This window comes from Macaca fascicularis, chromosome 1 (assembly GCF_037993035.2).
Source record: "Macaca fascicularis isolate 582-1 chromosome 1, T2T-MFA8v1.1".
NCBI lineage: Eukaryota > Metazoa > Chordata > Mammalia > Primates > Cercopithecidae > Macaca > Macaca fascicularis.
The window spans coordinates 11,323,206-11,345,414 of NC_088375.1; the positions used below are offsets into that span (position 1 = coordinate 11,323,206).

General features: G+C 41.6%; 1 protein-coding gene across 9 annotated transcripts in view; it reads right to left on the reverse strand.

Moving 5' to 3' along the window:
- Positions 1 to 1,929: 1,929 nt before the first annotated feature.
- The window catches only part of RYR2 (ryanodine receptor 2), a 787,495-nt gene continuing 767,215 nt past the window's right edge, over positions 1,930 to 22,209 (reverse strand). For all 9 annotated transcript variants that reach the window (XM_065543167.2, XM_065543147.2, XM_074038447.1 and 6 more), the window contains 5 exons: positions 16,506 to 16,662; positions 7,523 to 7,587; positions 5,283 to 5,383; positions 4,352 to 4,403; positions 1,930 to 3,360 (listed from right to left, as the gene is read on the reverse strand). In XM_065543167.2, the coding sequence (XP_065399239.1) occupies positions 3,265 to 3,360; positions 4,352 to 4,403; positions 5,283 to 5,383; positions 7,523 to 7,587; positions 16,506 to 16,662 (471 nt within the window). In that variant the 3' untranslated portion in view covers positions 1,930 to 3,264. The remainder of the gene's footprint in view (positions 3,361 to 4,351; positions 4,404 to 5,282; positions 5,384 to 7,522; positions 7,588 to 16,505; positions 16,663 to 22,209) is intronic.

Below are 22,209 nucleotides of genomic sequence, written 5' to 3' on the forward strand. Positions count from 1 at the left end.
GATTAGGATGCTATTGAACCAGTGGCTATCACAGACATTTTTGAGTGCTGGGCAGAAATGTTCTCAGGAAGGTGACAGGTCGTTCTCTTCACAACACAATGGAGATTTATGAAATAATCTGGGCAATGTCTAACTGTTCAAGCCTGTTCCATGTCAAGTTTACCTGCATTCCATGTTTGGGTAAGTGTATTTTCAAAAAGTTCTCTTTCACTGTGCCCAGAGTAAAGGAGGCACTCGCCACATACAGCCACCCAAACACCTTAACAACAGGTATCGAACTGGTATATTCACCCAGAAAACGGGAGCTTCAGAAAAATATGAACATTTCCCTGGTGAAGCAAGGTAGTGAAAACATGTACAATTTTCCAAGATATAATTTTTACAAAGTATTTTCATTACAATATGACTTTTAAATGAGTTCTTGTGGGACTGAGAACAAACTGTCTCCTGCACACAAAAAATGACCCTCCGAGGAGTACCAGTGGACATTGATGACCGGGGGCATTTGGAAAACTTCAACTTAAATTGTGAATATGAACTTATTTTATGGCGTAGATGCAAAAGCTGTTTCTAAGGAAAAAAAGGAGAGGAACAGATGAAATAAGGACAGAATGATGTCTCTAAGTGTTGTAGCTGAGAATAGGGATATGTGGGTGTTCATTAGAATTCTTGGGGGGTGAATGTTTGAATATTGGTCTAGTATTTCTAAAAGGATTCCATTTCTTGACTTTGGGTCACGCAGTCCTGAGTTGAATTAGAGAAGTGGAGAGCTACATTGTGTTTGAGATTCACTGAGCCATTTCCTGGGGGAATTCATGCTGATAAAGAAAAGCTTCCTCTTCTCTTTGGAGGCCTTGAGAAGGGAAGGAAGAGGGGTTCTTCCTCTAATGGTGGGCCTGTGAGGAGGCTGGGAAGTGTGACTTTCTCCAGTAACCAGCTCTGTTCCTTTCCTCTTTTTCCAACACTCATGTGTCCCAAATCCCAGCCCCTCTTTCTCTCAGAGTCCTTCTGCCACCTCCCAGAACTGTAGGGCTGGGCGCCGTCAGGAGAGCCTATTGAAGAGCCTGCAAAATCTAGAGGCAGCTATGCGTTTATTCACTCACTTCCCACCTGTACTGTTGCTTTGTGTCACCTCTGATTTGGGCATTATAACTAGAACACCTGAATCTATCAGTGGACTTTATGTCCTGGAAAAATATTCATTCCTCTCCACTAGATGCTTGCTCTGCAGTGTTTCATGGCAAACGGCAGTGCACTCTTTGATGTTTTGTGGAGCTGACCTCATTTATTTTATTCAGAGTCTTCAGAGCATCAGATCACCTCCCTGAACAGGCTTGAAAATTCCTATGGTACAGCCAAGTTTATTCCTTTCCTCACATAAAAGTGATACCAGAAGACAAAGGCAAAATCTAGAGACTAGCACTGTGATGTTGAGCTGGTAAGGTGTAAGATGACAGAGAAGTCACCGGTACCCACAGCAGTACTTTGCACACAGCAAATGTTCAATTGGTTTTGAATGTTTAATACACCATATACTAGGGTACTGATTCTCTTTCATATTAAGACGGAAAATGAACTCCTATTATAGGAAATGAATTTGCCCTGAGCAAGGAAGAGCTTTCTAAAATGAGAGTTATATAAGAATTAAATAATCTGGGAGATAAGCGATTTTTTTTTTCTGTCATTGGAGGTTTTCAAGAGGTCTACCTGATCCATATAACAGGGAAATGACAGGGGTAGGCCAGGTGCCTGGTGACTCTTGAGGTTCCACAATGATATATACAACAACAGTCTTAGAGGTGCCAGGAAATCTGACAGCGTTAGTCTCAGTGCAGTGTTTGGGATTGTCCTATACCAACCTCAAGTTAGAAGCTCAAGATTTTATGAGTCCCAGTTGTAAGTTAAATGGAGAAAGAAGAGGATGAGAAAGTTAGTTAAATAGTTTAATCAGAGCGGTTTTACAATTCTAAAATTAACAAGCAGACTTGTAATAAAAGAGCTCCAATGTTTGCAAAATGACCTTGTTTCCATTCTGAATCTGACTTTTTAATTGTAAAGGTTAGCATTACATTTAAAAGGACTCAAAATGGAAAAAAATGGAGTGATGTATATTATCATTTGTGATGCAACTGATGAAATCCCTGAATGGATATTGCTTCAGCTTTAATATTAAAAAATGACCTGACAAGAAGTCCTTAATCAACAAAACTGATCACAGGTGGCTGAAAGAAAGAGAAAAGCCCAAAACTACTGTCAAGTTCATAACGTATCACATTGTTGGTGGATGACACTGGCTCCAGATATACAATTAAGCCCACGACACTTTATTACTATGAATATAATTATCATGAAATTTCTCTCACGTTGATCAACTTGTTTCCGAAGGTTTTCTTTGTTCATTTAAACTTGCATAATAAACATGCAATGAATGGTTTCTTTTGAAAGTGTATTTTTTGCAGTCTTTTTGTTTTCATACAAAGATTTCATAAAGTTGCAATGTTGCATCAGAGCATTACCAAAATAATAGCAGGAGCATATGGCGGGGGCCGGGGGAGGGAGGGCAAATGTGAATTTAGCTGAATGAGAAGAGCCTCCTTTCGTCCTGAGACACACCACCCGCTTTTTTTTTTTTTCTCTTTTTAAGGTGCAAACTGCTTTTCTTACCCTCCCCCACCAAAGAAAAGACTAAAGGAAAAAAAAAACCTCATAAAATCAATCTAAGAAAAGAAAGGTCGACATAAAGAAAATAAAGATGTTTTTTCATGCACATATCTTCTGCATAGCTCAACCCACATATAGTAAGGCACTATTTCCCTTCGCAACTGGTGTCCATGGCAGTCTGTTAAGTGCTACAGTGCTCTGTGACCATTAGACAGCTTCCTTCCAGGATGGTGAAATAAAGAGGCCGGGTGAGTGTGGCTGCCACGCGTCTCTGTGAAGGTCCCGTAGCTCGAGAAGACTCCAGGAGCCTCAGAAGAATATCTGTCTATGTGTGTTATGACAGTGTCCAGAATGGTTTTCTTTCCAGAATTCATTTTTTTGTCTGAGTATGAATTTAGATTATTCTTCCGTGTTTAGTCTCAACGTAAATACAGAAGGTGGCGGGGGGTGGGGAAACAGGTCTCCCGAAACAGAGTTTCGATGCTCCCAGAAAACACACAACGCTGGCAATTCACAAAATCAGCAAAATGTTTCCAAGAGAGCAGAGAAATTGAGAGAGGGGTGGGGTTTTGGTTTTGAGAGGTGATTGGGGTCTGAGTTTGTTTAATTTAGCTGGTCCTCATACTGTTTCCGGAAACAATCCCCTGCTGGGAAAAATTCCCAGCACCTTTCTTGATACATCTTCCAGACATAAGATTCCTGTAAAAGTCAAGGAAATGTATTAACATTTTCCCCTGTGTGCTAACAAAACATAAGGTAGAAACTCAATTTTGTTACCTATATCACACGCAATAGAAGTCCACATTCATTTAGATGGTTCCTAACTAACTATACCAGACCTTATTAACTTCTAGTAATAATCTTCATCCTGACCATAATAATGATTAAAAATATGTTGGCTGGGCACACTGGCTCACGCCTATGATCCCAGCATTTTGGGAGGCTGAGGTGGGAGGATCGCTTGAGCTCAGGCATTCGAGACCAGCCTGAGCAACATAACGAGATCTTGTCTGCACTAAAATAATAATAATAATAATAATAAAGCCAGGCGTGGTGGTGCATGCCTGTAGTTTCAGGTACTTGTGGGGCTGAAACAGGAGGATTTATTGAGCCCAGGAAGTCAAGGCTGTAGTGAGCCCTGATCACGCCACTGCACTCCAGCCTTGGAAAACAGCAAGACCTTGTCTCAAAAAATATATATGTGTATGCGTGTGTGTATAAATATACATTTATGCTTTTGAGGGTTCTCTTAAAATATTGTATCCTTCAAATTCAAACTAACTGCACATTGGAAGAGGAACTTCAAATAGCTTAAATGCCTTAGACATTTAATATGCATCGTACATAATACTTTGAAGTTGATTGGAAATCATCTATCTGATTAAACAATCAAGGACATTATGCAATAATTAAGAACTCAATTTTTTAAAATAATGGAATTCAAAACTCAAATCCAGCATTTGCAGTTAGTAAAAGCTTATTGTTTTACATAAAATTAGTATAGAATTCTACTGTAACAAAGGCGATCTTTTCCATACTCATTCAACATAACGGGAACTTTATATCAAGATACCACAACTAATATCTGAAAGTAATTCCATCCCTCACTGTTTAATGCACACATTTCGTTCTGATATTTAGAGCTTCTCTATAATTTCTTTCAGAAGATGACACGTAATAATTTACCTACCTGTCCTGTGTGTTCTGTTTCGTCTTTGTTTATAAGATACATCAGAAAAAACCTACAGATACAGAGAGACTGATCAGAAATGAACTGTATGGAAATATTAGGATAAACAGGGCATATTTAGATAAATTGTATGCTGCATTCAATTATGGCCAGCACAGAGAAAATACCACATGCAAATTTTTGGAAAAATTACAGTGTACCAGAAAGAGGAAAGGCTGTTGACCTGACTTTTCTGATCTGCTGCTATTTGACCCTAGAGGCTTCAAGTTAGGAATATACACATTGGTCAGAATCAAATCAACACTGATGAATTAGAACCGAAGACTAGCTTAAGGAGAAGTTTTAATTTACTGATCAAGTTCCATTGAGTATAGTTAGACCAATTTTTTCCCTATAATGCTACTCGGCATCTCTTCTGTTTGTTACTAAAAGTGGGTCCAAAAATGAGTAAGAACAGCATTTTACCAAAGTATAGTTTTGGCTAATCTCGAGTAATGGAAAGATTTCTATGTATTAATATTTTTTGAAATGCAGCTTTTAAGTTGGTATCCAACAGTGCCTGTCGAGATCTGAAAGTCCTCTTAAGATCTGTAAGAAGAAAAACGGAGACTCGCCTCTCCCTAGGAAGCAGCCTGGGAAATCTTATCTAAAATGAGAAACGTGACCACGATTCGCAGAGAGGCTCTGCTCCTCCCTGTCCACGTCTTCATTTCAAGTTCTAGAAAGTATCATTTACATGAAGAGCTGCAACTTAACTTCTTAAGTCAACCTACTCCAGAGGAAAAGAGAGCCATTAGCTGTTGGTCTTTCTCTTAAAGCATCTGCGGAGATTGTTTTTTAAACAAGAAACAAAAAGCTCTCTATTCTGAGATGGGCGGGGACTGGTGGCGGCTACTGGAGAGGTGGAAGATTCTGAAACGGGCACACTCACAAGTAATTAGCCAAGTTGTGCTCCTGTAAAGTGTGGGTTTCAAAGCCATGTGGCACTGTGTCGAAGTAATCATTGCCTATCCCACAGATGAAGCATTTGGTCTAGAAAACAAAGGGAAACATTAACGTCAGAGTTCAGAAAGCAAAACAAAAGGAAAACACAACTCGCCATGTAGGGGCAGCTATTATTTGGTTCACTCAATACACGTCAAAGATCATCACATGGAGGCTGTGCCAAGCCCACAGATATAAATAGAACTGTCTCTGTAACTATATCTTGGTGTTGGCTTAAATGACACAGGTACCAGCAGCAGTAAGTAGCAGACACAGACAGGGAACCAGAGGATGATGATGATGATGGCTGCAAAGCAACGTCTTTTCCTTTCTCTAGCCTAGGTGAAAATGTCCAGGCTTAGTGATCAACTCTTGTTCATGACATTGACTAAAGTTATCTAAGCAGGATTAACTGTGTCCTCAACTGAAACTACAAACTTAGTACCCACCCACCCAAAGTCTGATGACCCAGGGGGAAAAGGTGCAGATCACTTTCCTTTAGAAAAGGCCAAATCAAATATCAAGCTATGAGGCATCCCATCTACAATTCAGTGAGGGCATGCCAGGTGCTGTGCTAGGTACAGAATTAGCCAGTGGATGTGTATGGAGAACAACTTTCAACTCTAGGGACCAGGTTCCTGGTCTTCTTGGTTCCACTTTCTCCAGACCATGCCTCTCCTAAGCAGCCTGTAGAGAGGCACCTGCTTAGGTCTGCCCCTTGCAGACAGGCCTGGTCCACAAAACCCAGGAGAAGCAGACCCCCTATTTTATTATTGGAATTGTACATGTACCATTTCAAATGTATTCAATAATTGTCCCATGTGACTCTGGTGCTCATCTTTCCCTACCAGTTGTAAGCTGTTTTATGCCATCTGAAGCATGTTTATGAGGTCCTGTATTTTAGGAACTACAACCAAGATGATTATCATAGTGTATAAAATTCTTCCTGCCTTATTGATCACCATCTGCTGACAGCTGATAGGCCACATTGAGCAATTGGGGAGAATAATCGATCAGGTCTTCATACCACTCCAATGACGTCTCTTCCATTGAACTGGCTCAAATCACACTCATCAGCTTTACCGAGGAACCTGTGCTTCCTCTGGGTTACCTGTGTCAGCTAACTATGCCACCATCCCTCTGGTGGCTAATGCCTGAAACCTGGATATCCCCTTGCTTGCTCCATCCTCTCCATCCTCTGCATTTGGCCAATCACCAAGTCCCTCACTGAGGATGCAGGAACTAGATGGATTCAGGCAGTACTTGCCCAACTCCCAGGTGGCACCTCTTTAGCAAAAGCTTCAGAGGCTCCCACCTGGAAAATGCTGACAGCTCACTTCCCTGTCCCTGTTCTTGCCAGTTTTTAGTTCATGCCTCACATTTTAAACCACAGTGATCTTTTTAAAATGCAAATCTGGTCATCTGACTGCCCTGCCTAAAACCCTTTTCTTGTTTCCCACAGCCCATATATTAAACTGTAAATTTCTCAAATGAGTGATTAGGTTCTTCATTCACTGGTCTTCCTCTCCAGCCTCGGCCTCAGAATTTAATCTGCATCTGGTAGCACTGAGGCTGCTAAGAAAAAAACCTGCGCATCAAATTCCCTAAAATCGGTCTTGGCATATAATTTCAGGTGGTGATGGGCTCAAAGATCCCATTGTGAATGGTACCCCTGGAGACATCCATGGTGTGGGAGAAGGGGGTGGGAGGTTGCCCAAACTGTCGTCCTCTTTCCTTTTCAAACCCACAGACTTCCACAGTCTTCAGGCCTCAGCTCAGACATCCCTTCTTCTAGGAAATTCCCTGACCATCCAGGAGTGAATCAGATACCAGCCCTGGAGACCCTAGCACTCAGGGTTTTACTCCTATAAAGGACTCACCACACTGCTCTGTAATCATCTGTTTACTTGTCATTGAATCTTTGGTTTTGAATGAATAGTCTCCTCACTTCTGGAGGGAAAGGACGGTGTCCTATTGCTGTTTGCATGCACGTGGGGTCCACCACGGTTTCAGCCGACCACGCTGTTCAACTATATGTATTGCTTGAATGGAAAACAGGCTAGTGAAACCACGAGTTGTGCCCTTTCCCCTCCTCCTTCCCACATTCATGATTCTCTCGATAAAGGCAGTAAGGAAAGCCAGGGCCCAGGACAACAAAAAGGCTGAGTCATGAATGGAGAAGCTTACCTCCATGTCTTCTTTGACTTGTTCCTGTTGGTCTCTTAGTTCTCCAAAAGCATCGATAATTAGACCTGGTGTTAAATAAAAACACAATTTAATCTTTCTCAAGCAATGAATAATTCAGTTCCTTGGCTGATCCCCTCAGGGAAAGGGGAGATGTACAACTACTTTGCAAAATGCTCAGAACATGGTAAACGTGACTACATATCCGATACTCATAGGAGAAGGGAGGCAGTGTTCTCTCCTTGGGGGCAGAAGTACGTGCAGTTACTGCGACATACGCTCACTGAAAGAGTGTTTTAAAATGAAGTGACAGCAGGAAAAACCTTTTGTTAACTTGGCATATACAGATGTTATTACATACTTCATGCTGAAAAAGAGCAGCTGAGGTTTATGGGTAAGTACAGAAAGTTCCACTAATAAGATTTTTCAAGTACTAATGTAGAAATAAAACATGACCACTTAAACGAAGAAATTTGCCTCAAGTCACTTTTTTTTTTTTTTTTTTTTCGAGACAGTCTTGCTCTGTCACCCAGGCTGGAGTGCAGTGATGCAATCACAGCTCACTGCAGCCTCAACCTCATGGGCTCAAGTGATCCTCCTGCCTCAGCTTCCCAAGTAGCTAGCGTTACAGGTGCATACCACCACACCCTGCTAATTTCTGTTTGTAGAGACAGGGTTTCATCATGTTGACCAGGCTGGTCTCGAACTCCTGGGCTCAAGCGATCTTCTGGCCTCAGCTTCCCAAAGTGTTAGGATTACAGGCATGAGCCATGGTGCCAGGCCTCAAATCACTTTTTTTCACAAGTCCCTTATAAGTAAGCTTCCATAATTTCATTGACTGTGGCAATCAGAAACACTGCGTTGTTTTAAGCTCCTTTTCTCTCCTGAGACCTGCTGGCTTCATACTTTCTTCCAAGTTATCTTATAACTTTGCCCTCTTAGAAAACACATGATTTTTACACTCAATAAGAGCACAATGAATGAATTATGAGTCCCTTAAACTTGTCCATGGTACTTTACTAAAAAATAGTGTCATTTGATGTCTGTGGAATTTAGATTGTCACATTTACAGACATTTAATTCAAGCCAGGATAAATGTGTTAAGCAGAAAAGATAACATGACATTTCGGAGAGAGAAAAACACCACACTCCAAGTTGCCCAGAAGTAAAAGGAAGAACTAGTGGGTCAATACCAACACTGTGGTTGCAAGGGGTCTGGATCCAGATTGCCTGGGTATAGATGGATTCCAGCCCTGTTTAGCTATGCACTTCGGCCAAGTTCCTTAGACTTATTGTGGCTCAGTTACTTCACACATAAAAGCACAATTCTCATAAGGTTGGTGAAATGGTAAAATTAGTTAATACATGTGCTCAGCAGATAGTAGGTACTCAACAATGATACTATTAATAGTGTTATAGTTATTTATAAACCATTGACTATGCATCAAGTATTACACTGGGTACTTGAATGTATGTCCTTTTTTATTATACTTTAAGTTCTGGGGTACATGTGTAGAATGTGCAGATTTGTTACACAGGTATACATGTGCTATGGTGGTTTTTGCTGCACCCATCAACTCGTCATCTACATTAGGTATTTCTCCTAATGCTATCCCGACCCCCCAACAGGTCCTGGTGTGTGATGCCCCACTGTGTCCATGTGTTCTCATTGTTCAACTCCCACTTATGAGTGAGAACATGTGGTGTTTGTTTTCTGTTCTTGTGTTAGTTTGCTGAGAATGATGGTTTCCAGCTTCATCCACGTCCCTGCAAAGGACATGAACTCATCCTTTTTTATGGCTGCATAGTATTCCATGGTGTATATGTGGCACTTTTTAAAATCTAGTCTATCATTGATGGGCATTTGGGTTGGTTCCAAGTCTGCTATTGTGAACAGTGCCACAATAAACATGCGTGTGCATGTGTTTTTATAGTAGAATGATTTATAATTCTTTGGGTATATGCCCAGTGATGCAATTGCTGGGTCAAATGGTATTTCTAGTTCTAGATCCTTGAGGAATCGCCACAATGTCTTCTACAATGGTTGAACTAATTTACACTCCCACAAACAATGTAAAAGTGTTCCTGTTTCTGCACATCATCTCCAGCATCTGTTGTTTCCTGACTTTTTAATGATTGCCATTCTAACTGGCATAAAATGGTATCTCATTGTGGTTTTGATTTGCATTTCTTCAATGACAAGTGATGAGCTTTTATTCATATTTGTTGGCTGCATAAATGTCGTCTTTTGAGAAGTGTCTGTTCATATCCTTCACCCACTTTTTGATGGGGCTGTTTGTTTTATTTTTGTAAAGTTGTTTAAGTTCTTTGTAGATTCTGGATATTAGCTGTATATCAGATGGAGAGACAGCAAAAAATTTTCTCCCATTCTGGAGGTTGCCTGTTCACTCTGATGATAGTTTCTTTTGCTGTGCAGAAGCTCTTTAGTTTAATTAGATCCCATTTGTCAATTTTGGCTTTTGTTGCCATTGCTTTTGGTGTTTTAGTCATGAAGTCTTTGCCCATGCCTATGTCCTGAATGGTATTGCCTAGGTTTTTTCTAGGGATTTTATGGTTTTAGGTCTTATGTTTAAGTCTTTAATCCATCTTGAGTTAATTTTTGTATAAGTTGTAAGGAAGGAATCCAGTTTCAGCTTTCTGCATATGGCTAGCCAGTTTTCCCAACACCATTTATTAAATGGGGAATCCTTTCCCCAGTGCTTCTTTTTGTCAGGTTTGTCAAAGATCAGATAGTTGTAGATGTGTAGTGTTGTTTCTGAGGCCTCTGTTTTGTTTCATTGTTCTATATATCTGTTTTGGTACCAGTACCATGCTGTTTTTGTTACTGTAGCTTTGTAGTATAGTTTGAAGTCAGGCAGTGTGATGACTCCAGCTTTGTTTTTTCTGCTTAGGATTGTCTTGGCTATGTGGGCTCTTTTTTGGTTCCATATGAAATTTAAAGTAGTTTTTTTCCCAATTCTGTGAAGAAAGTCAATGGTAGCTTGATGAGGATAGCATTGAATTTATAAATTACTTTGGGCAGTATGGACATTTTCACGACACTGATTCTTCCTATCCATGAGCATGGTATGTTCTTCCATTTGTTTGTGTCCTCTCTTATTTCCTTGAGTGGTAGTTTGTAGTTCTCTTTGAAGAGGTCCTTCACATTCCTTGAAAGTTGTATTCCTAGGTATTCTATTCTCTTTGTAGCAGTTGTGAATGGGAGTTCACTCATGATTTGGCTGTTTGTCTATTATTGGTGTATAGGAATGCTTGTGATTTTTGCACATTGATTTTGTATCCTATGACTTTACTGAAGTTGCTTATCAGTGTAAGGAGATTTTGGGCTGAGATGATGGGTTTTTCCAAATATACAATCATGTCATCTGCAAACAGACAATTTGACTTTCTCTGTTACTAACTGAATAGCCTTTATTTCTTTGTTTTACCTGATTGCCCTGGCCAGAACTTCCAACACTGTTGAATAGGAGTGGTGAGAGAGGACATTCTTGTCTTGTGCCAGTTTTCAAAGGGAATGCTTCCAGTTTTTGGCCATTCAGCATGATACTGGCTGTGGGTTCATCATAAATAGCTCTTATTATTTTGAGATACCTTCCATCAATACCTAGTGTATTGAGAGTTTTCAGCATGAAGGGCTGTTGAAGTTTGTTGAAGGCCTTTTCTGCATTTATTGAGATAATCATGTGGTTTTTGTCATTGGTTCTGTTTATGTGATGGATTACGTTTATTGACTTGCATATGTTGGACCAGCCTTGCATCCCAGGGATGAAGCCGACTTGATTGTGGTGGATAAGCTTTTTGATGTGCTGCTGGATTTGGTTTGCCAGTTATTTATTGAGGATTTTCACATTGATGTTCATCAGGGATATTGCCCTGAAATTTTCTTTTTTTGTTGGGTCTCTGCCAGGTTTTGGTATCAGGATGATTCTGGTCTCATAAAATGAGTTAGGGAGAATTCCCTCTTTTTCTATTGTTGGGAATAGTTTCAGAAGGAATGGTACCAGCTCCTCTTTGTACCTCGAGTAGAATTCAGTTGTGAATCTGTCAGGTCCTGGACTTTTTTGGTTGGTAGGCTATTAATTACTGCCTCAATTTCAGAACTTGTTATCGATCTATTCAGGGATTCAGCTTCTTCCTGGTTTAGTCTTGGGAGGGTGTATGTGTCCAGGAATTTATCCATTTCTTCTAGATTTTCTAGTTTATTTGTGTAGAGGTGTTTATAGTATTCTCTGATGGTAGTTTGTATATGTATGGGATCGGTGATGATATCCCCTTTATAATTTTGTATTGCATCTATTTGATTCTTCTTTCTTTTCTTCTTTGTTAGTCTGGCTAGTGGTCTATCTATTTTGTTGATCTTTTCAAAAAACCAGCTCCTGGATCCACTGATTTTTTGAAGGGTTTTCCCTTTCTCTATCTCCTTCAGTTCTGCAGTGATCTTAGTTATTTCTGGTTTTTTTTTTTTTTTTTTTTTTTTTTGATGGAGTCTTGCTCTGTCGCTCAGGCTGGAGTGCAGTGGCATGATCTTGACTCACTGTCTTAGTTATTACTTGTCTTCTGCTAGCTTTTGAATTTGTTTGCTCTTGCTTCTCTAGTTCTTTTAATTGTGATGTTAGGGTGTCAATTTTAGATCTTTCCTGCTTTCTCTTGTGGGCATTTAGTGTTATAAATTTCCCTCTACACACTGCTTTATATGTGTCCCAGAGATTCTGGCACGTTGTGTCTTTGTTCTCATCAGTATCAAAGAACATCTGTATTTCTGCCTTAATTTCGTTACTTACCCAGTAGTCATTCAGGAGCAGGTTTTTCAGTTTCCATGTAGTTGTGCGGTTTTAAGTGAGTTTCTTAATCCTGAGTTCTCATTTGATTGCACTGTGGTCTGAGAGACTCTTTGTGAGGATTTCCATTCTTTCGCATTTGCTGAGGAGCATTTTGCTTCCAATTATGTGGTCAATTTTAGAGTAAGTGTGAATTGGTACTGAGAAGAATGTATATTCTGTTGATTTGGGGTGGAGAGTTCTGTAGATGTCTGTTAGGTCTGCTTGGTCCAGAGGTGAGTTCAAGTCCTGGATATCCTTGTTAATTTTCTCTCATTGATCTAATATTGACAGTGGGGTGTTAAAGTCTCTCACTATTATTGTGGGGAGTCTAAGTCTCTTTGTAAGTCTCTAAGAATTTGTTTTATGAATCTGGGTGCTCCTGTATTGGGTGCATATATATTCAGGATAGTTAGCTCTTCTTGTTGCATTGATCCCTTTACCATTATGTAATGCCCTTCTTTGTCTCTTTTGACCTTTGTTGGTTTAAAATCTGTTTTATCAGAGACTAGAATTACAATCCTTGCTATTTTTTTCTTTCCATTTGCTTGGTAAATATTCCTCCATCCCTTTATTTTGAGCCCATGTGTGTCTTTGCACATGAGATGGGTCTCCTGAATACAGCACATTGATGGGTCTTGACTCTTTATCCAATTTGCCAGTCTGTGTCTTTTAATTTGGGCTTTTAGCCTGTTTATATTTAAGGTTAATATTGTTATGTGTGAACTTGATCCTGTCATTATGATGCTAGCTAGTTATTTTTCCCGTTAGTTCATGCAGTTTCTTCATAGTGTCAATGGTCTTTACAATTTGGTGTGTTTTTGCAGTGGCTGGTACCGGTTGTTCCTTTCCATTTTTAGTGCTTCCTTCAGGAGCTCTTATAAGGCAGGCCTGCTGGTGACAAAATCTCTCAGCATTTGCTTGTCTTTAAAGGATTTTATTTCTCCTTCACTTATGAAGCTTAGTTTGGCTGGATGTGAAACTCTGAGTTGAATATTCTTTCCTTTAAGAATGTTGAATATTTGCCCCCACTCTCTTCTGGCTTGCAGGGTTTTTACAGTGAGATCTGCTATTAGTCTGATGGGCTTCCCTTTGTGGGTAACCCGACCTTTCTCTCTGGCTGCCCTTAACATTTTTTCCTTCATTGCAACCTTGGTGAATCTGACCATTATGTTCTTGGGGTTGCTCTTCTCAAGGAGTATCTTTGTGGTGTTCTCTGGATTTCCTGAATTTGAATATTGGTCTGCCTTGCTAGGTTGGGGAAGGTCTCCTGGATAATATCCTGAAGAGTGTTTTCCAACTTGGTTCCATTCTCCTGTCACTTTCAGGTACACCAGTCAAACGTATATTTGGTCTTTTCACATAGTCCCATATTTCCTGGAGGATTTGTTCATTTCTTTTCACTCTTTTTTCTCTAATCTTGTCTTCCCACTTTATTTCATTGAGTTCACCTTCAATCTCTGATATCCTTCCTTCTGCTTGATGGATTCAGCTATTGGTACTTGTGTATGCTTCATGAAGTTCTCATGCTGTGTTTTTCAGCTCCATCAGGTCATTTATGTTCTCCTCTAAACTGGTTATTCTAGTTAGCAATTTCTCTAACCTTTTTTCAAAGTTCTCAGCTTCATTGCATTGGGTTAGAAAATGCTCCTTTAGCTCGGAGGAGTTTGTTATTACCCACCTTCTGAAGCTTACTTCTGTCATTTTGTCAAACTCATTCTTCATCCAGTTTTGTTCCCTTGTTGGCAAGAAGTTGTGATATTTGGAAAGAAGAGGTGTGCCAGTTTTTGGAATTTTCAGCCTTTTTGTGCTGGTTTCTCCCCATCTCCATGGATTTATCTACCTTTAGTCTTTGATGTTGGTGACCTTCGGATGGAGTCTCTTTGAGTGCACGTCCTTTTTGTTGATGTTGATACTATTCCTTTCTGTTTGTTAGTTTTCCTTCTAATAGGCCCCTCTGCTGCAGGTCTGCTGGAGTTTGCTGGAGGTCCACTCCAGACCCTGTTTGCCTGGGTATCACCAGTGGAGGCTGCAGAACAGCAAAGATTGCTGCATGTTCCTTCCTCTGGAAGCTTCTTCCCAGAGGCGCACCCACCAAATGTCAGCCAGAGCTCTCCTGTATGAGGTGTCTGTTGGCCCCAGTCAGGATACATGGGGGTCAGGGACCCACTTCAGGAGGCAGTCTGTCCCTTATTAGAGCTCGAACACTATGCTGGGAGATCTGCTGTCTTCACAGCTGTCAGGCAGGGACATTTAAGTCTGTTGAAGCTGCACCCACAGCCACCCCTTCCCCCAGGTGCTCTGTCCCAGGAAGATGAGGGTTTTATCTCTAAGTACCTGACTGGGGTTGCTGTCTCTTTTTTCAGAGATACCCTGCCCAGAGAGAAGGAATCTAGAGAGGCAGTCTGGCCGCAGCGGCCTTGCTGAGCTGCAGTGGGCTCCACCCAATTCCAACTTCCCAGTGGCTCTGTTTACATTGTGAGGCTAAAACTGCTTACTCATGCCTCAGCAATGGCAGATGGCCCTCCCCTGACCAAGCTGGAGCAACCGAGGTCAACCTCATAGCACTGTGCTAGCAGTGAGAATTTCAAGCCAGTGGATCTTTGCTTGCTGGGGTCCGTGGGGGTGGGACCTGCCGAGCCAGACCACTTGGCTCCCTGGCTTCAGATATCCTTCTGGGGGAGTGAATGGTTCTGTCTCGCTGGTGTCCCAGGTGCCACTGGGGTATGAAAAAAACTTCTGCAGCTAGCTTGGTGCCTGCCCAAATAGCCACCCAGTTTTGTGCTTGAAACCCAGGGCCCTGGTGGCGTAGGCAGTGGAGGGTATCTCCTGGTCTGCTGGTTGCAAAGACTGGGAAAAGCACGGTATCTGGGCTGGAGTGCACCATTCCTCCCGGTACAGTCTCTCACGGTTTCCCTTGGCTAGAGGAGATTCCCCAACCCCTTGTGCTTCCCAGGTGAGGTGACACCCCACCCTGCTTCTGCTCACCCTCTGTGGGCTGCACCCATTGTCCAACCAGTCCCAGTGAGATGAACTAGGTACCTCGGTTGGAAATGCAGAAATCACCCGCCTTCTGCATTGATCTTGCTGGGAACTGCAGTCTGGAGCTGTTCCTATTCGGCCATCTTGCCAGCTACCCCCCCTTTTTTTTTTTTGGAGATGGGGTTTTTCTCATCACCCAGGCTGGAATGCAATGGTGCGACCTCTGCTCACTGCAACCTCCTCCTCTGGGGTTCAAGTGATTCTTCTGCCTCAGCCTCCCAAGTAGCTGGGATTATAGGTTCATACCACCACACCAGGCTAAGTTTTGTATTTTTAGTAGAGACAACGTTTCACCATGTTGGCCAGGCTGGTCTTGAACTCCTGACCTCAAGTGATCCACCTGCCTCAGCCTCTCAAAGTGTTGGGATTACAGGCGTGAGCCACCGTGCTTGGCCTGTATGTCATTTAAAAAATTCTCAACAACCATAGGGCTTAGAAGTTGGTGGTGGTGGTGGTGGGTTTGTGTGTGTGTGTGGTTTTTGAAATGGAGTTTCATTCTTCTTGCCCAGGCTGGAGTGCAATGATGTGATCTCAGCTCACCACAACCTCCACCTCCTGGGTTCAAGCAGTTCTCCTGCCTCAGCCTCTCAGGTAGCTGGGATTACAGGCGTGTGCCACCATGCCTGGCTAGTTTTGTATTTTTAGTAGAGATGGGGTTTCACCATGTTGGTCAGGCTGGGCTCTAGCTCCTAACCTCAAATGATCCACCTGCCTCAGCCTCCCAAAGTCCTTGGATTATAGGCATGAGCCACCGCACCCAGTTGGCTTAGAAGTTTAAAGGGTTAAATGGCTCATCCACCCAAGATTGTAAAGCTGGGGTTCATGAGTCTGAAACCCAGAGGTGAGAATCAAACCAAGGAAAGTGCCCTTTCCATTATGTTATTTGAAAGAAGACAAAATAACACTGTATCTTCCATTCATACCAGGGTTCCATGCTGCTTTACCTTTCCCCCTGTAGACTGCACGATGAAGAAATACTGAAAGGAAAAGTTTGATTTGGCTTTGCCAGGAAACACTTGATGTTATTACCCTACCTTGAATATTAACTTCAGCAATATGTGGCTCAAATTCTAGATGTTATCAGCTTCAGCGAGGATGACACTTACCTTGTATTATGGCCAAGAGAATGACAATAACAAAGAAGAAGAAAGTGATGTCAAAGATGATTCGATAGATCTCATATTCATCTCCTGCTGGGTCTTCGATTTCATCCCCGATCCCTCCTCCGGCACGAACTCCAACATACATGTGGAACATATAGCACTGGAAAAAAGACATGGTATCACTTCTTGGAGGGACATTACCCATTTTTATTCTCGACAAACCCGAGTTCTCTCTGTAGTTCCTAATCCTCACTCTGGAAGTGAGAATTATTGCATTCTATATTGCCTCTTTTTGTTTCAATATTTGTAGCTGTGACGCAAACACTTGGCTTTTGCATGTTGCTGTCTTTTAAACAAAAGTGTACACTGCATACTCTGCCTAGCACTTTCTCTCTCACTTTGGAGAAAATGGAAAATTTTCTAGTATCTTGTGTCTTGTATCTAGTATCTTGGCTAGTATCTTGACTCTGAACCATCTGTTCTAATTCTAAATAATCATATTATGAACACATTAAGGGACATACGACTATATTGCATTGTTCAGTTATTTTGGACATAACAGACACTGGAAAGGTGAGGTAGTAAGATGGAATCTTAGAAATTAAGCTAGAAGAAAACATACTAATGCCCTCCCCTCACCTAGTATATATGAAATACGATGCTGAAATTCTTTTCTACTTTAATATCTACTATAAAAAAGAGAGGAGACCTGAGGAAGAAAGAGAATCTTATTGTTTAAATCCTAAAACATCAAAGCCACCAACAAATACAGCTGCCTGTGCCTACTGCTAAAATACGAGGGGTTCATTAGAGTGCATTTTAGGGCAGTGTTCTCAGCCTCAGCACCAGTGACATTTTTGGCTGGATAATTCTTTGGGCAGGGGCTATCCTGTGCACTGTACACTATTTTAAAAAGATCCCTTGGTCTCTACCCCTTAGATACCAATAGCACCCTACCTCATAATGACAATAACAGATATCTCCAGATACCAAATGTCCTGGGGGCGGGGTGGGGGGTAGTGAGGAATGAAGTCATGCTGGATTGAGAGTCACTGGCTTGGAGCATCCAATATTTTATCCTCATTTAAGCTGAGTCCAAACTCCTTTTTCAGGCCCTTGAATTTAGCCACACTCACCTTTCCCAAAAACCTCCCTCTCCGCTCTCTCCACTCTTCATACCTCCTCCAAATGAACTATTCCTGATTCCAGATCTTTGCTCGTACATTCTCCTTCTCTTGCAATAGCCTTTTCCATTCTTACCCCATTCCTACTCATCCTGTAGGGCCTAAATTAATAATCCTTCTTCTGAGATTTTCTTAGACTGTCCCAGATACCCTGACTTAATGGATGTGTCACCCATCAATTCAAAACCTAGTTCGTTGCTGCTGACCAGAACAAAGGGGACAAAAGCCTAAACACAGAAACACCACACTCTTCTGCTTCTCTTCATTTCTGGCCATTGCTTCCCAGTCTCCTTTGCCAAATCTTCCTCATCTCCCTGTGGCTTCATGAACAGTTGCTCCAGGACTGGATTCTTTGACCTTTTTCCTTCTAGGACACTCCCTTGGGGGAAGCTTCCCGGTTTCATGGCTTTAAGTTTCATCTCTGTGCCAATTACACTCATTTCTATTTCCAGGCTGAAGCTTTTTCTTGAATTCCACACTTGGATATCCAGCTTGCTTGTTTTTTTGTTGTCTATTTCATTCCCCTAGGACTGACTGCATTCCAACAAGAAATGTTTTGATTATTACTCTGTTGCCAGTGCCTTACCATGAGCACATGGTCAGTCCTCAAATCATTTGTGGGATGAATGAGGAGCAAGACCTGCTGTTTTCATGGAGCCTTCACTGCCTCAACCCACAGATCTCACATTCTCAGGACACTTGGAAAAGCACAATGTGTAGGCAAAGAGCAGCCAACAAGGTGATACCAAAATGCTCACAGTTCAACTCTGAGTTCAACAGCTGATAGATCTGTTAGATGCAGAGGAGAAAAAGTCTCCTGGGTTAGATGGCTGGAATTTAGGGAACGGAATTAAATGTGTAAAAATTTGGAAATTTAAATTTCCAAATTTAAATTTGGAAACATTTTATCAGCCTGGCATACAAGGATGAGATTGGGCACGTTCAGGGTGGAATGGTCGTAGACTCAGCCTGGCATATAATAAACAGCATTACAAGGCTAGCTCAGCCAGTGCCCACCCAAGATCTGGTCCAGAGCCCAGGTTAGGGGTCTTTTTTGCAGAAAGGCCCAGGAGATCCTTAGAGCCAGATTAGCCTGATGGGGTCTAAGCCTAACCTCATCTCAGAGCCTCCTGGATGGGAGAACATTCTGGGTTCCTGGTACTACCTACTGAATCAATCTCTGGAAGTAAAATCTTACAGACCATCCATCACTTAAAAAAAAAAAATCCTGAAGCCACTGCTGTAGTTTCTCAAAGCTTGGTGCTTGAAACTGCTAATAGTGAATCTGTGAGAAGGGGAAACTATTTTCACCATATACTGAGGCATACTATTTGCATTTGTTTTACCACACATTTCTTATTTTTATTAAGTAAGAATTGGATTGCCTTTCTTTTTTCTTCTTCTTCTTCTTCTTCTTTTTTTTTTTTTTTTTTTTGATGGAGTCTTGCTCTGTCTCCCAGGCTAGAGTACAATGGTGCATTCTCCACTCACTGCAACCTCCGCCTCCCGGGTTCAAGCGATTCTCCTGCCTCAGCCTCCTGAGTAGCTGGGATTACAGGTGCCTGCCACCATGCCCAGCTAATTTTCGTATTTTTAGTAGAGATGGGGTTTCACCATGTCGGCCAGGCTGGTCTCGAACTCCTGACCTCAGGTGATCCGCCTGCCTCGGCCTCCCAAAGTGCTCGGATGACAGGCGTGAGTCACCACGCCCAGCCTGGATTACTTTTCTCCAAATCTGTGTCTTCATTTGTATTTAATTGTGACTACAGGAAATCAATAAAGAGTGGTTAACGCAGCTTCTTTCCCCTTTAGTTAGACCATCTTTCCCATTGCTCATGTTTCCTTGACTTCACAAGTAGCTTTGTGCTTGCAACTCCCCTCCGGGGATTTCTCTGAGGACTCAGTTTGGATAGTATACCTGGCTCTGGACTGGTACTCCTCTATGTCAAGTTCTGGTCCCCTGGGTCCCCATTCCAATCCCACAGTGAACCAACAGTGGATTGTGCAGTTCCCAGTCCAGGTCTTGGAATGTCCTAGCTCTCCATCCCTGCTTGTTATGTGTGACAGCATTAGTGGCTGAGATCACCCAGCAACTGATGGAGGAACTGATCATCCATCAGTTCCTCTTGGTGATTCCTGCTGACCAAGACTCTTGGTCTTGCACTTGGGAGTCGTTGGGTCTTGGGCTATAATTTGGCTTCCCATATAGGTGTTTGTCTAGGGAAGAGACAACTTGTTGCATTAACTCTTAATGAGTAGCATGTTGGTATTGTGACTTATACATCAGACTTATGTAATACTGGTTAATGTGAGTCTGTCCCCAAAAGGATGATTCACTTGTAGTTTCTAGACATGTAATGTTGAAGATAGGACCATGGAATGAGGCTAAATTACCAAGGAAAATGTTTCCTTCTTTGCAGATCCCTTGTCAGTCATCTAACCAACCTTTCCTGGAAATACCCTTCCTCACTGCTCTCCTTCATTTTACATCAGCTTTATGCACTGTGATGAAGGGATGCCAGCAGAGATCAACAGTGGGTTTAACAGTCATGCTGAAAAGAGAGTCTTGTGCATTTGATTACTTAGGCTTAATAAATTACCAAATTTAAAAAGAATAAAATGTACAGTTCACCTGTGGGATGTTGATACTGATTTTCCCAGCCTCATCCTTTACTACCTGGTCAGCCCTAGACAATTGTATGTAGTTGGCTGTGGTGTTGGAATAGGAGATATGTGGTGAATAACTTCTAATACATGGCTGTCAGACTGTCAGCTACCAAATTATCCTGCTGCAACTGAAAATCCTTTTATCCACCTTTCTTTTCATAGAATCAGCCTAAACCTGATAATGAGGGCTGGAAGTGGAGAGAAGTAATTCTGTGAGACAAAAAGATAAGCTGCTTTCAGACAATCTGAGTAATGAGTTAGGAAGGTGCCTGGTCCTACAAAAATTGAGAAGAGGAAGTTGTTGATTCCCAAGACGTTATAGTCTGTGGCTTCCCTCCCTTATCCATCTCCTAAATGGATTCATTCTGAGGTTGATCATAGTTTCTATGGGTTTTAGGGAACACTAAGGGTCAGCTGCTGGTGAAAATCCTTATGAGACCTTCATCTTGGCAAAAAAAAAAAAAAAAAAAAAAAAAAAAGGGAAACATGAGGAGAGAATTTGGAGAGAGAGAACTAGAGAGACAGATTATTTGTTGGGAAGGTAGGGTAAAATAAGTGACGACAATTAAGTGAGGTAATTTAGAACAATTACCCAAGTAAGTTTATTTCCCTAGGAGTGTACTTTTCATCTTAATCACCTGCAAAGCTATTTTTCCCCAAGTGCATAGGTCTTGACGCCTTCCCTGCAGCCTCTGGTTCGGGGGTCCCTCTCCGTCTGAGACGAACATCCTCCTTTATGTCAAGTCAGTCTCCCTGGCTATCTAGTGACAGTCATCTTTTTACCTTGGACTTTACATCATTTTTCACTTTTCCCTCCTACGTTCTTGTAGAGGAGGTTCAAGTTCTATCAGGATACTGCTGGTTTAATTAGATTCTCAGGCTCAAAATATCCTAATCTGGAAAAAAAAAAAAAAAAAAAAAATCCCCGTGTGACTTGTCTATAACACTGCAGCTATGGCGCCACCTACTGTAAATTATGAAAAGCAGAAGGGCGAGTTGCCTACTTGGAAAACCTAAGATGTTCTCTCAGATCCACAGAAAACAACAAAGAAACTCAGGATGAAGTGAATACAGTGTGACATGAGTGAGGAAAATTTATCTCAAGAGAGAATATAGACATCGCCCTGCGAAAGGAAATGTTCAAGAGACTGTCATAAAGAAAGGATTATCTTTGGAGAACTAAATTAAAGAAACGAAATCTTTGTTTCCTATTCTGTGCCGCTTTCTTGCTGGCAGGCTGGTTTTAATAAGCCTCTACTTTGAAAGTGCACTACTGTAAGTCATCAGTTATATTTTAAATTTTGTTGGCTTTTTAAAGAAGCCCCTGCACAAGTACTAGTAAGAAGCAAATCAAAAGCAAGTGTTTGGACACTACAATTGGAACGTCAATCTAGGTAATGTGGCCTCCGTTCCCATGTGGGAGTTTTTAGGGACAATCACTGGGATATGAGCTTGTGTAATGCTACAGAGACTCCTGTCTGGTGTGACTGGTTGGCAGCAGCACGTCATTGTGAATGAGCTAGGGATGAAAAAGTGACTTGTATCTTGGAACTGAGTTTTCTCTTGCAGGGAGGAAACATCTAAGACATATACTCACCCCAGTCAAAGACAAGATAGTAAGTTTATTGTTACGTGTAGAAATATAAAAACCTACAACAGAGCTGGTCATAAATAGTCTTACTCATGAGGACAGAAATCCCTGAAACTGAAGAAAATCTAGGCTCTAGTTAAGTCCATAGTTCAAAACATCAACAGGTCGTTATTTCCTCACTGGAACCAAGTTTCTCTGTCTTCTGTATTCATGCCCCATGAAATTGGGCAAAATCAACCAGGTGAAGGCAGTTGTCTTCCTAAGC